The sequence below is a fragment of the Cadophora gregata genome (genome assembly GCF_030347475.1).
Source record: "Cadophora gregata isolate MNR1 chromosome Unknown scaffold_16, whole genome shotgun sequence".
In the NCBI taxonomy this organism is placed as follows: Eukaryota; Fungi; Ascomycota; class Leotiomycetes; order Helotiales; family Ploettnerulaceae; genus Cadophora; species Cadophora gregata.
The window spans coordinates 846,240-859,973 of record NW_026695939.1 but is presented as its reverse complement, the minus strand read 5'-3'; the positions used below and the strand labels follow the sequence as shown (position 1 = coordinate 859,973).

Here is a 13,734-nt window from a genome sequence, read left to right as displayed (position 1 = left end):
CGCCATGCAAGGAAATGAAAACAAAAGCTACCGAATATCAGATACAAAGTCTGAACGCCACGCTTATATCGGAAAATACCCGGCCTATCTCTCTCACCTACACCCACTCCCTCCGTCCATCTCCCGTACATCAAATTACCTCCTCTACTCCTGAATTATCTGCTACTTCCGCGGCAACTCTCTGAACACCTGCCTAAAGATTTCCCGGCTTTTGTACAGATTGCTTACTCTCAAACGCTCGTTATCCAAATGTGCCGAGTCACTTGCCTGACCACAAGGAAGGTGTGCCGCTGGAGCGTTGAACTCTTTCTCGAGGAAGCGAATGCTAGGGATACTGCCTCCCTCACGGATGTAGAGAGGCTTGCGTCCTTTGCGCTTGGTGCTGTTACCGTCTAATGAAACGGGAGACAGTGGAGTCTCGGAGTCGATTGCTGTTGTGGCGGCAAGGGAAGTATGGTCGCTTCCGTTGGTTAGAGTCGTCGTCGTCGCGGGTGTAGGCTTCAGGCTTGGGCTCATGCTGGGGGTTGCGGGTTTCTTGGCTTGGATCCTTGGTCTAGGACCTGGTACACTTGACCGACGAGTCTCGCCGATTGGCCCCCAGACATCCATGATAGCTTTCTCAAGGGTTTGGAAAATGTCATTGTCTGGATCACCGAGCCAGGCATCGGCTTGGTTGTCAATGGTAATTGAGAGGTGGTTATGGGTATCGAGCTTTGCGAAAGCATCATTCAGGAATTCCGTGAGCGATTTAATGATATCATCGACTTCTTGGTTTGGAACAAGGCGAAGCGAGATGGCGGCGCTGGCATGGGATGATACTAGAGAACCATCTGGCCCTGAGACTTTATAACGATGAACAGTCAAGTTAGGTTCTCGCCATCTTGCCATCAAAGAAGCCTTCAGTGTCTCTGGAGGTCCATTTTCGGGATTGCGGCGGATCAATGTTTCTGTAATGTCGTCGTAGCGAGCCTCTTCAACCGCAGTCAGAGGCAAGATATCATCGTAGAATCCAGGAATCTCAACACGATTGTGAAGTCCCTTGAGTTTTGCCAGGATCGACGTTAAGTCAAAAAGGGGCTCGTCCATCATGAAACTTCCGTCAACACCACTGTGCACATCTGGATGGTTGCTGTCAACCTTGACAGTAGCATGGAGAACTCCCCTCAGACCATAGGTCAAGCATGGAACATCGTCATCAAGCCAATAACTGTTGGCGAGAACGATGTAGTCAATATCGCCGATTAACTCCTTGTGTCGTCGAACGGCGTCCTTGAAGCCTCGTGAGCCAGACTCTTCTTCGCCCTCGATGAGGAAAATGATATCGGACTCAAGTGCCTTCTCATGGACAAGATCCACTACTCCATATAGAGCAGCCATGATAGGCCCCTTGTTGTCAGTCACACCTCGGCCGTAGAGATAACCATTGATGCCTTTCATTTCAAACGGATCAATTATCCATTTGTTCTGCTTGTTGTCTGCAGGAACAACATCATCTATGCTAAAATTAGCCGAAAAGCTCGAACACCTTGATCTTCACTTACAATGACCATAGAACAGAATCTTCTTTCTCTCGCCCGTAGTTGAAGGGTTCCCTTTGAACCGGGCATAAACAACGGGGTTGTGGCGATTGTCGGTATTCAGCATCTCGGTTTGGGCGCCATGCTTTTTGAACAGAGTTCGAAGGAAAGTAGCTCCCCGACGACAATCCTCAGCATGATCTGCTCTAGAGGAAATGGTCTTAAAGGACACAAATTCTTGAAGAGACTTGATCAACTGGTTCTCCGGCACGTCAGATTTGCCAGAATTTCCAGCATCACAGCCTGTTACGTTCCATACAGAGACCGAATTGTCATTCGCTCCCGTGATATAGAATTGTTGTCCATTGAAGGTTGTGAGTGCAGAAGCTAATATTCTTCCTTCGTGAGCTTTCCATCGATTGACGCAGTGGTAGTTTTGGCTGAAGGAGGTAGAGGACTGGTATTTGCCATATTGCACAGTGCTGTACTTCTGTCAAGCAGTTAGTTGCTGTCCCCAAGTTGCCATGACCACATCACTTACTCTGGCATAGCCAGTGGATCCAGCACTAAACAAATGTCCCCAGCCCATCTGCAGAGTCATAACATCTCCTTTGTGTGCTCTAATAACCCGAAGCTTCTGCTTGGTATCCAAATCCCAGAGCTCAATAACTCCCTCAAGTTTGCTGCTGTACAGAAACGAACCATCCACAGCCATGGACAGTACAGATTCTGCATCATCATCCCCTAGACAAGCAACTTCCTTAATGCCTTGACTTTGGTCGTGGGACAGCTTCCAGATCTTGATTGTACCATCTCCACCGCCGGATACCAGTACATCTTCGTCCGCTTCAACCAGTCGAGTGACACCGCGAACCAAGAGCATACAATAAACATATCCAAAATGAGCATAATGCATCATGTGTGCCTTGTCTATCTCCAACACCACGCCATCATTGGATCCCGTTCGATTGTTCTGAGGTCTTGGCGTAGAGGTTCCTCCTTTGGCAATTGAGTCGAAAAATTTATGGATTCGGGCATCTGGGTGGGCTTCTGGATCTGGAGAAGGTCTCGTTGTCGATTCGTCCAGGCTGACCCATTGTATGCTGGTATTCTGCGCTCCCATATACACTGTCTTGAACTGTGACGAATATGCAACACTAAACACATCTCCAACATCGTAGGTACTGTATATATGATAGAGTCGTTTTAGGTTTTCCGGGCACCAAGCATTAACGATTGCATCGCCCGCACTCGAGAAGAGGAGGCTACCGTCTGCAGAGAGGAAGAGACAGAGGACGGCACGAGTATGTGCCTGAATGCGAGCCACCAGCTCAAATGAAGCTAAAGACCACACCACAATCTCTCCATCCTGTGTTCCAGCATAGACATACCGACTGCCAACCGCGAGTGTGAGGATCGAGCTGTCATTCTGCAGATGATGGGCGAGTTCTGGCTTCTCCTTCAGTCGTGCTGCTGACGGCAGATCCTCTTCCGCCCGGTTGAGGACTTCGTATGGGGGTTCATCGTCGCTGGCTTCGGCTGGAGCTGTGTTAGCAATATGATGTGATAAAATCGAAGTTTGCGCAACAGGTGGCCCTCTTGCGCCAAAAATCGAAGCCATGTTGCGAGATCAGAGGGTTGCGAAATCGAAGCCCGTTGCCCGTCAGGAGTCGGCGAGGCTACAGTAGCCCGTCTCCTCAGCCCAGCCGCTCCACCTCACATCCCACCCACTCTTTATCCATCAGATCAGCCTCACGATATAATACTTCGTGATCCTGGGCATTCCGTGCAACCACACCTTCTGGGCTTGTCGTGGGGGCACCAATACTCGAAATATAAGAATTGATGGCGCTTACTTTGTGACTCTTCGCTCTCTTCATCCTCGCTGGTCCACACTGGCCCAAGGTCGTCTTCGCTGCTGGTCAGCAGAGGGATCTCTGGGTCGCACATTATGGTCAACGAATACGGTGCTTTCGAACTGCAAAGTCGACTCCCACAAGCGTTCCACAGCTCCAGATGCAAATGGAAGTCGTCGTCCTCCCTGACAGGTGTTCGGACGGGGATGGTCATGGCCAGTCCAGTCATGTAAGGGTGCCAGCTGTTCGTGCTCGGATCGACTCTGGCAGTATTGCGTCTTTTGAGCCACGATGGCGCCTTCTACCAAGTTATATATTCAGAGGTCTGTCTCGGAATATCAAACAGTGAGGATGCCACGAAGATGTACTCGCTGGCAGGCAGTCGTGCTTCAGAAATTCGTGGTGTTTCTCATACTGCGTGTTCCTTTTCAGCATGTCTCGTGTCTTTGACTTTCATTCGTACTTGCAGGTAACACTGCTGGCATTGCTTACACCCGGTTATCGGAGTCAGTTTAAACATGTGCACATCTGTATGCATTCATTAGGAAGGAACACCTTGTGTCCGTGATCAATTTACTTGGTCATTGAAGGATCCAGCAATCCGTAAGTCAGACTGTGTTTGGTTGCACGTCAGCAAAGGGCCAAGCGTCAAATCTTAGTATAAAAGGTACTCGTGGAAGCAATGTTCAGAGGCATTATTTGATTGGTTTCTGCATTGGTTTCTGCTTACATTCTGCTCAGGTTGGAACTTTAGTTGGTTTCCAGTCCTTTCAGCCAAATTATGCGTCCTTCAAAGTTTACAATCAATCCGGATCCCGCACTCATCGTACTGTAAGTGCTCTTACCATAACCGGCTCTTTCCTCAAAGTTTAAAAGGAAGCCAAGGTTTACGAAACCTCTGTCCTACCTGTCATAAGACATCAACACAGTGGCAATTAGAGAGACTAGGTATCATCGGCAAAAAGAGTCTCTGGTTCGGTGCATGGTCAAGTATCATCGATGAAATAAAGCATTGCTTTCCAGAAATAAATGACACCGTCTTCTTCCTCCAACAAAGGTTTCGCGCCCATCAATATCCAAGTCTTCTCGCCAGGAATGAAACCATATAGCTTCTTATTAACCAAAATCAAAGCAGGAGGTACGTAAGCCATTCAAGAAAGAAAGTTTGAGACAACCTCCGCCACAAACTTACTCCGTCGGACCTACTTTAACCTGTATGCTCGGCCCTTCGCTATTCTTTGCGAACGGGAAGCAGGAGCTGACACCAAACCAGCCCAGATCGGCAGGGAGCAGAAATCTAATGAGCCCTCTTTCGGACATTCCCGCCAACTTTGTAATATATTTCCAATCTCGGGTATCTTCTTTACTTCAACATGATGCATCTCACTATGACTATGAAATCCTATGCAAACTAAAATATTTTTGTACGTCCCTTCGCGCTAAATATTTCTTTATCACCGTCTAATTGTATCTGCGATAGACTGTTGGAAATTGATGTTCAAAACGTCGGGAAGACGAGCAGACTACTTCTGCCTTGTCAAGTTTCCTGCATGTTTCTATACGATTGAAAATTTCTGTCGAATCATATATCGGCGACCTTCAGAACGGCTTTGCCAAAGTTATCTCCTTTCAGCATGCCCACCAGACCCTCAGCAGCGTTATCGATGCCGTGGGTTACTTCCATCTGGACTGAAATCTCTCCGTCTTTGATCCAATTTTGCACATTCTTCTGATGCTCTTCTGTGTATTTGGGTCCGAAGTCGGGATCAAAGACAAGGAAGCCTCTAATCTGAAGCCTCTTGCCCACCACTAGAGGCATATTTTTGATGCCATACGTCTCCTCGGGTTTTTTGCTCGTCTGTGAGACGCTACCACAGGAGACTAGTATTTGTTAGTACAAATATGCGGTCTTCTTCAAAGTTGGTACCAAAGGCTTACCGATTCTTGCAAAGGTAGAAGCAGTAGCAATCGCTGCATCCAACTGCTCGCCTCCAACATTGTCGTAATAAATATCCAGGCCCTGCTTCCCTAGCTCCCCCAAAATTCTCTTAAGGGCCTCTTCGGCACTCTCAGTCTTATAATTGAACCCCGCGTCGAAACCCAACTTCTCCTTGATGAAGTCCAATTTCTTCTGACTGCCTACAGATCCAATGACCTTCAACCCCTCTCTCTTCGCCAGCTGTCCAACTATCTGACCCACTGCACCACTGGCAGCCGAAATGAAAATAACTTCCCCCTTCTTTGGCTGCCCAATCTCATAGAAACTCGAATACGCAGTTAAGCCACTCATCCCGAGAGCACCAAGGAAAATCGTCTCGTCCAAACCCAATGGATTACTCAGGATGCTCAGGCCACCGGCTGTAGCTTCTTTGTCCACACGGGATTTATCAATGACTTGATATTCGGAGAATTTTGCGCTGCCGATGACGACGTCACCCACTTTGAAGCGGGCATTATCGGATGCAACGATGGTGCTGATTGCATTGTTGTCGATGGGTTCGCCGAGCTTGTACCCGGCAATGTAAAGAGACCCGGCTGCGCGCATTCGGCCTCTTTGGTACGGGTCATAGGAGATGTAGTTCAACTTGAGGACCACGCCGCCTGGAGGAGGGGGAGCTGAGAGGTCAAATTCGGACGACGTGACGACAAGATCTTGACCTGGGATTGGAAGACCAACCGGGTTCTGGGCCAGGATGAGAGATTTAGATTGTACCATCTTGACAACCGTTGTTTTGTATGATTTCGTATGTCAGTTGATGGATGGATGGAGTTGTTGCTGGCGTTGGCGCTTGCGATTCAATGTTCTGAGGCAAGTTCAGACGAGGAAGCGACCGAGTTCCAGTCCATTTCGGTTTTTCAAGCGCATGAAGGTCTCTGGAAAGTAATCATGGAGTCTAGAAGATTCATAAGCATACTCGAGTCTCACCAATAAAAAGTCGCCGAGCGTTAAAATGCGGGGGAAGTGCATGTTGAAAATGATTTGGTTGGTTGGATTTGTAACACAGAGAATGATGCATTATCTCGATACGGATTTATCAAGACTTTGGATGGGATCCGAAAATTGACAGTGTGATTGCAGATGTTGATGCATGGCTGACGGCTGAGAAGAAACGTCGTTGCTGCGAATGATGCAAGAATGCGGGGTGAATGGTAGCCTCCAAGAACGATGAAACCTTGCCTGCGCATGTAAGAAAATAGAGCAACTGATATTACCTACATGAATAAGAGTCAAATGCACAGTAAGCCATGCACAAGAAGCAGCTGACCTCATTGTCGCAGTTGAGCAAGTTGAAGGTCATATGAATGAACACTGCATTGCTTGAGCATTGTGAGCGTTGTATCTTGCCTACCATAGTGTTAACTGGCCAAGACTGACCGAAATGCGTCCCATTCTCATGATGACAGCGAGTATCAAAGGATGTTCCCTGTAGGACAATTAGCTAACGACATCTGTAGGCGATTTTCACAGTCGTCGCCTTCATTACTCCAGCACATTGTAGCCCATCTCCCGACCACATTCCTAACCTTCGTAATGGCATCAACACTGGTTCCTTTGTCACCAAACGCCAGACACTCCACACGCGCAAGAATTTCACTGCGGTAATGGAGAGCATGTACGCCGAGATCGGCACAATACCACAATTCCCGATTCTAGCAAAGAATATAACTTCGTATAATGAAACGTCGAGGCTGGCATTTATTAAAGCAATCAAGCAAGCTGTTGGCCCAAAGGGATTCATGTTGTTCCATGTCCGCGGATCTTCCTCAATTACCCAACATCCCGAGTGACTAACAAACGAAGTAGGAATCCAACCACGGTTTCTGGCTGCCTCTATTCGATCTGAGCGTCGGTCTCGGGCTGAAGCGAATCGTTCTTGGAAATCCACTGGTGGCATTGACGATGCTGGAGCATGACTTGACGGCTGGACTGGCGGTGCCTGTTGAGTTGCTGGTGAGAGAACGTAATAATGAAGACGGCGGAGGTACTGATTTGTTGTGGAATCTCCCAAGCTCGTTGGTCGTTGCGGGAAGCAGGGACAGACAGCTCTTAGAGAATGCCAGAAAGCTGGACGGGCTACTGGAGGATTTGATATGGGAAGTTGCGAAACTGTAGATGTGCGATAAAGTAGTCAAAGGGAGAATAAGGATTCTGGGTGAGTTAAGCGTGGTAAATATAGACCACGTACAACTTGTCTTTAACACATGGATGATCCAGAAATAAGTGCAGCAAAGAGGCGCCAGCAGAGAAATAGCCTGGAGTTTAAAAGTATAGAGGAGGAGCCGCTTGGTAGCTCTCATTCTTCAGCTGTGATCAAATCTCGATGTACAGCCCTCACAGCCATCGACGCAGCCAAGACACCTGAAGATATCGTATGCACTGATCCTCCAATCCGTGTTGATCGGCCTTAAGCATCTGAGAGTCTAAAATAGGGAAAAGCACGCGAGTAATGTTAAGCCACCAACAAAACTTTGGTAACTTGTCATGGAACAGAAACAACCTCAAGACACTGCTTGAGAACGAATTGAGGGGAAACGAATTGGAAGTAGAATAAAATCACCAAAAGAAATACCAGTTGAAGCCACGATACTTGAGAGCACAATAGAAATGCGGAAAAAGGTCTAGTTCTGATCTAGGACCATGCCGCTCATCGGGATAGATACGAAGGGAAGCGCAATGGAAGACACTGTAGCAAAACGCCAGAGGTTTAGACTTCCGCCCTCACGCGACTCTGGTGTAATTTTCAATGTCTGTGGTAACGGCACAGCAAAGTCAAGATCCCTTTTCATGTACAACCGCACGAGCCCCGCTATGTCCAAGTTGGTGCCCGATGTCCCGAATAGGGTAATAATGATGGATGTCCGCACTGTGGCATGCAACAAGGGTTGCCACTCTCAGATATCTTTGTTGCATTGTCTTCTGTAGACGTCGACAAGCTACCTTCTTTGCATGACGTGCATATTTGCGATCTGCAACAAAAAGAATAGCCGGAGAAAGTACTAGCCAAATTGTGTACTCGGGGTTTGCGGGAGCAGTGCTAAAAGATAGAATATAGCTTTCTCGAACGTTCGAAGGGTGGGCTTGCACAGAGGTGGTTTACCTTGGAAAATTGGAAACGGGCGATAAGCAAGTTCACGGCTGGCAATCGACATGCCAGAGTCTCGTAATTAATGTCATTTGCCAACTCACCAGCGCCGAGCGAGTTTCTAGATGTACACCACCAGCTATGCAGACACGATCAGAGGTAGGACGTAGCCCAAACAAGAATACAACAGTCCCAGCCTCTCTCGGCTAGGGACGAAAGAGTAGAGTGATAGAGGCGCCATGTATGACGAAAGGCGTGAGAATCGGGTATTGGGTCGGAATTATGCAACAGCTGGGAAGCCAGTACCGCCAGTCTCTGCTGGTGGAGGAGGTTGTGGTACCTGGAAGAGTCAGATTAAATTTGAAGAGAAACAGGATAGGAGAGCGTACCTCTAATCGAGTATTTTCGGCCATCATTCTCTGGAACCCAATGCCGACGCCTTCAATGACTGCCAGCAGACAAGCACATCCTATAGCCGAATTTCTCGCAGCCTTGTACCCTCCACGAACAGCAAGAGCACCTCCGGTAAAGAATCCTGCAATGACTTCCCAGCTGTTAGCTCCTGATTTCAACTCAATCCGGCTCAATTCCAAATTCTCTGGACGTACTGGCATTGTATGGATCCTCCTTCTTTCTTATTCCCTTAACTGCACAGTCGAATGTCGAAAACAGCCCTCCCCAAACACCAAAATTGCCTCCCAGAACAGGCGCTCGCGCTTTGATTGCTGTTAAAGCACCAATCCGTCTCTCTCCGTAAGGTGAATTTCGAAAACCCTTTACACCGTGCCACACTGCTCCTCCTATTGCCTAGATGTGGAAATGTCAGCTGGGTGATCCAGGATAGAGGAACTAAGTTGTCCAGCCCGAGAATATCGCAATAGACCATCCGAGCCGGCAGAAGTGGAAATTGCATACCCCCATACAGAACGCTCCTCCAAAATCATTCAATGCTACCCACGGACATGGGTCTCGTGTATGATCCATCTTCTATGATGTCTGTAAATTATCGCCTGCGAAGTCCAAAGCCGAAAGTCGTCCAGTAAACGCCGTTGAAAAGGAGTTCGATTCGTATTGGACAATACAGAGGGGCGCGAGGATACTTCGTAACACAATGCTCGTGGTCGTGGCCGGTTTGATGTTTGACGCTGTTGACCTGCTGGACTTTTTTCCCTGAGCTTGATGCTTCACCACGCTAAGAATTTTTGAGCTAGTGGCTCATTATATCACGTGAAGCCCATCGATCTCAGAACATGACTTCGTGATACTGGCAGCATCCATTCTTCGGCAATGAAGAGCTAGCTAGCTACCTTAGGGCCCGTTTGGATCGGAAGTGACACTTGGGAAGTGATACTAAAACTGGAAATAATAAAATCATCACTTCTATCACTTCGAGAAATAATAAATAAGTAACGATTCTATTTAGCTTGATTTTATTACTTCTAGAAATATCTGTTATTTCTGTTAACTTTAGTTATTTACTATAGTTCTTACTAAAAGTAGAAATCCTATAAAAAGTATTACTTTACTACCTTATATAGCTTTATAGCTCTATAGCTCTATAACTCTACTCCCTTTTACTACTACTACTACTACTACTACTACCACTACTATATACGCTATACTACTATTAATTGCCCTATTAATACAGCACTAGCGTAAGAACTAAAGAATCGCCTATTTTACTAGTATTCTAGTTATATCTATAATATCTATTTACTACTAGAATAACTTTAAATATATTAGTAAAAAGATCTGGCTCCAGGTAGCCGCCGGCTAGCTGCTATAGGCGCTATTTTCGCGATTTCTAGCTTAAGTTATATATCGATTAATTTGATAGCTAGCGACTTCTAAAGCAGTATATAGTAATTTTTACTAACACTGTAGGCGCCTTAAGCGACTAGGGCGCTATAGGTGCTTATAAGCCTAATTAAGACTAGCGTATAAAATAAAAGTAAGTCCGATTTTTTATATTATATAAGGTATATTAGTAAGCTTACTAAAAGCCTTAAGAATACTAAGGATATTACTAGTAAAGATACTAAGAAGGATATACCTTATAAGGGGGTATTATTAAGCTTATATCGCCCGATTAGGTAAGGCGGCGACTTACCTTTATATAGAATTTACCTGAATCGAATTATAAGCTTATTAGTAATTTTTTAGTATAGATATTTATAGTGTTAAAGGCTTAGTAAGACTAGTTTTAAGGATATATATAAAAAGTATAAGTCTTTTTAATTTTTTAGTTAAATTCTACACTAGTCTAATTATTTTTAGTTAGTTTAAAATCTAAAAATAAACTTAACTTTTAATTTTTAATTTTAATTAAAAATATTATATCTTTTCTAATTAAGTCTAGCTTATATATAAAAGTAAGTCTTATAAAAAGCGCTTAAGGTATATAAAGTAGCCTTTTATTATTTAAAGCTGATATATAGTAGCCTTTTATATTTTAAAGCGCTTTAAGTATAAAATATAACTATTTAATAAAAATAGCTAAAATAGCAGATAGTATATATACTTAACGCTAGAATTTTTTCCTAATATAGTAATAATAATACGATTCTAAGCTCTCCGGGAAGAAATAGATAGAGGAGCTTTTAGAGAGCTATAATATATATATTCGAGATAATTTAAGCGTTTCTAAAGATAGCTTTTACTATATTAAAGACTTCCTAATTCAGAAAAGTAGCTTATAGTATATATATTATATAAGGACTATAGAATAGCTAGGAATCTTCCTATACGTAGTAGTTACGGATTTATTAATAAGGAAGCTTATAGAACGATTCTAATATAGTACGGAGACAATTAATCGGACTTATTATAAGATTATATATTATTTTTATTATAAAGATATATTTAAATTAATAGTTCTATTAGTAACTAATATAATACTTATTCTGTCTTAGATACTCTATAACTACTAATATAAAGACTATTTCAAGTATTACGTAAGAGTAATTAATAGTATATATATTCCGATATCTCTTTTATCTAGTAAAAGAGCCTCTTTTAGAGATAAGTCTAGAAACCTTACTTAAAACGTACTTACTATATATAACTTTAATATAAGGTTTACTAATCTTTTAACTAGCTAAGAAAGTAGTATAGCAGATTTAGTACTATAAATTAAGGCTTAACATAGTAAAGCTATAAAGATTCTAATAAGGAGATATACTCTTAAAGATACTAGTTTTATAAATTACAACTTAATATTAATACTATATTAAGCGGTTTAATATCACTTAAAGGAATAAGAGAGAGTAAATCGTTATCCTTAAAATAAAAAAGAGCTCTTTAACTTATACTATTCAGCTTTAAGGAACGTTATTAAGCGTACCTTTAAAGTACTTAAAGCTTAGTTTAAAATCCTTATAATATCAGGAAAAAATTCTAATACTAAGTGTATATACTACCTGCTATTTTCGCTATTTTCACTAAATAATTATATTTTATACTTAAGGCGCTTTAAAATATAAAAAGCTACTATATATTAGCTTTAAATAATAAAAGGCCGCCTTATACGCCTTAGGCGCCTTTTATAAGACTTACTTTTATATATAAGCTAGACTTAATTAGGAAAGATATAATATTTTTAATTAAAATTAAAAATTAAAAGTTAAGTTTATTTTTAGATTTTAAACTAACTAAAAATAATTAGACTAGTGTAGAATTTAACTAAGAATTTAAAAAGACTTATACTTTCTATATATATTCTTAAAACTAGTCTTATTAAGCTTTTAATACTATAAATATTTATACTAAAAAATTACTAATAAGCTTATAATTCAATTCGAGTAAATTCTATATAAAAGTGAGTCGCCGCCTTGCCTAATCGGGCGATATAAGCCTAATAATACTCTCTTATAAGGTATACCTCTATAAATACCTTTAATATCCTTAGGATTAGTATTATTAAGCTTTCTAAGCTTACTAATATATCTTATATAATAAATAAAAAATCGGACCTACTTTTATTTTATACACTAGTCCTAATTAGGCTTATAAGCACCTATAGCGTTGAAGGCGCCTAAGGCGCTAAGGGCGCCGGCTAAAATTACTATATACTGCTTTAGGGGTTGCTAGCTATCAAATTAATCGATATATAACTTAGGCTGGAATAACGAAAATAGCGCTTTTAGTAGCTAGCCGGCGGCTGCCTAGAGCTAGATTTTTTTACTAATAAAGATTAAGAGCTTTTAAGGTTATAGTATAAGTTCGAGTTATTACTATATTATATAATATCCTTTTAGATATTAAAGAGATTAAAGAGGTAGTTAAAGAAGAAACCTATAAGCTGGAATTATAAGTTAAGAGTTATAATTTAAAATTAGGTTATTATATTTCTAGAAAGGAAACTATAAGAGCTATCTAATATAAAAATAATATTACTACTTAAATATATATAACGGTCCGGTATTTACTCGCTGTAAATACAGAAGGCTATAGTTAATCTCTGATAATCGAGAGGTAGGTGTATCACGTAGATAGAAGATAGTTACTAAGTATTAGAATACTATTTAAAGTTAAGCACGAAGCTCCTATCTAATAGTAGATGTACTAGTCTTATATAGAACCTTTATTTACCTTAGATCCCTTAGGATATTAGATCTGTAGATCCTTAGATCTATCTTCCTATAAGGGGATTCAGGGATCTAGGGATCTATCACGTGACCTATTATTTACCGTGATCTAGGTAACTATTACTACTAAAGCGTGAGTGTATAGTAGTACTACTCGCTTGTCCTATATTATTCCTTAGCTAGTACTACCCTATTAATAGTACTGCTCCCTCGTTAGTACTAATGCCCCTATAGTACTACTGATAGTTTTATTATTATATAAGTGCTAACTAAATTATAGCGCTAAGGGGTCTATAATACTATCTCCCTCTTAGCTTAGCGTAGTCCCTACGCTTAAGTATAACCTTAAGAAATATTAATAATTACTAACGACTATCTTCCTTATCTATTATATCTAGTGTTATAAAGAAATTAAGTGTCACTTAGATAAAGAAAAAATAGAGTATCTAGCTCGCGCTTTATATTAAGCGTACTATATAACCTATAAAGCCTTATTTCTTCTACTATAGTCTTTTCTATACCTGCTTCTTAGATTTATCTATTTTAAAACAATACTCTAAGTGTATTCGCTTAAAGCGTTATAATTATAATACCTCGGGGTATATCTAAAGGTTTACTTCTAAATAACTTATATATTAATTTAAGATAGGAAAAACTATAACCCCTACTTACTCTTTAACGCTTCCCTTTA

At 42.1% G+C, this 13,734-nt stretch overlaps 4 protein-coding genes across 4 annotated transcripts; 1 reads left to right on the top strand and 3 right to left on the bottom strand.

The window, feature by feature from the left end:
- Nucleotides 1–162: 162 nt before the first annotated feature.
- On the bottom strand, nt 163–3,602 carry ONS95_005534 (uncharacterized protein; the record flags this gene model as incomplete). The annotated part of the gene is made up of 4 exons (XM_058498945.1): nt 163–1,493; nt 1,542–2,007; nt 2,059–3,056; nt 3,374–3,602. 4 exons carry the CDS (start codon nt 3,600–3,602, stop codon nt 163–165), a joined length of 3,024 nt encoding a protein of 1,007 aa, XP_058351212.1.
- Nucleotides 3,603–4,646: 1,044 nt separating this feature from the next.
- On the bottom strand, nt 4,647–6,089 carry ONS95_005533 (uncharacterized protein; the record flags this gene model as incomplete). Its single annotated transcript, XM_058498944.1, has 2 exons — nt 4,647–5,254; nt 5,312–6,089. 2 exons carry the CDS (start codon nt 6,087–6,089, stop codon nt 4,956–4,958), a joined length of 1,077 nt encoding a protein of 358 aa, XP_058351211.1. The 3' UTR covers nt 4,647–4,955.
- Nucleotides 6,090–6,753: 664 nt separating this feature from the next.
- ONS95_005532 (uncharacterized protein) lies at nt 6,754–7,487 on the top strand (the record flags this gene model as incomplete). The annotated part of the gene is made up of 3 exons (XM_058498943.1): nt 6,754–6,781; nt 6,843–7,123; nt 7,179–7,487. The coding sequence occupies 3 exons, from the start codon at nt 6,754–6,756 to the stop codon at nt 7,485–7,487; spliced, it is 618 nt and encodes a 205-aa protein (XP_058351210.1).
- A 1,250-nt stretch (nt 7,488–8,737) lies between these two features.
- On the bottom strand, nt 8,738–9,441 carry TIM17 (translocase of the inner membrane; the record flags this gene model as incomplete). The annotated part of the gene is made up of 4 exons (XM_058498942.1): nt 8,738–8,797; nt 8,847–9,001; nt 9,066–9,264; nt 9,373–9,441. 4 exons carry the CDS (start codon nt 9,439–9,441, stop codon nt 8,738–8,740), a joined length of 483 nt encoding a protein of 160 aa, XP_058351209.1.
- Nucleotides 9,442–13,734: the final 4,293 nt, after the last annotated feature.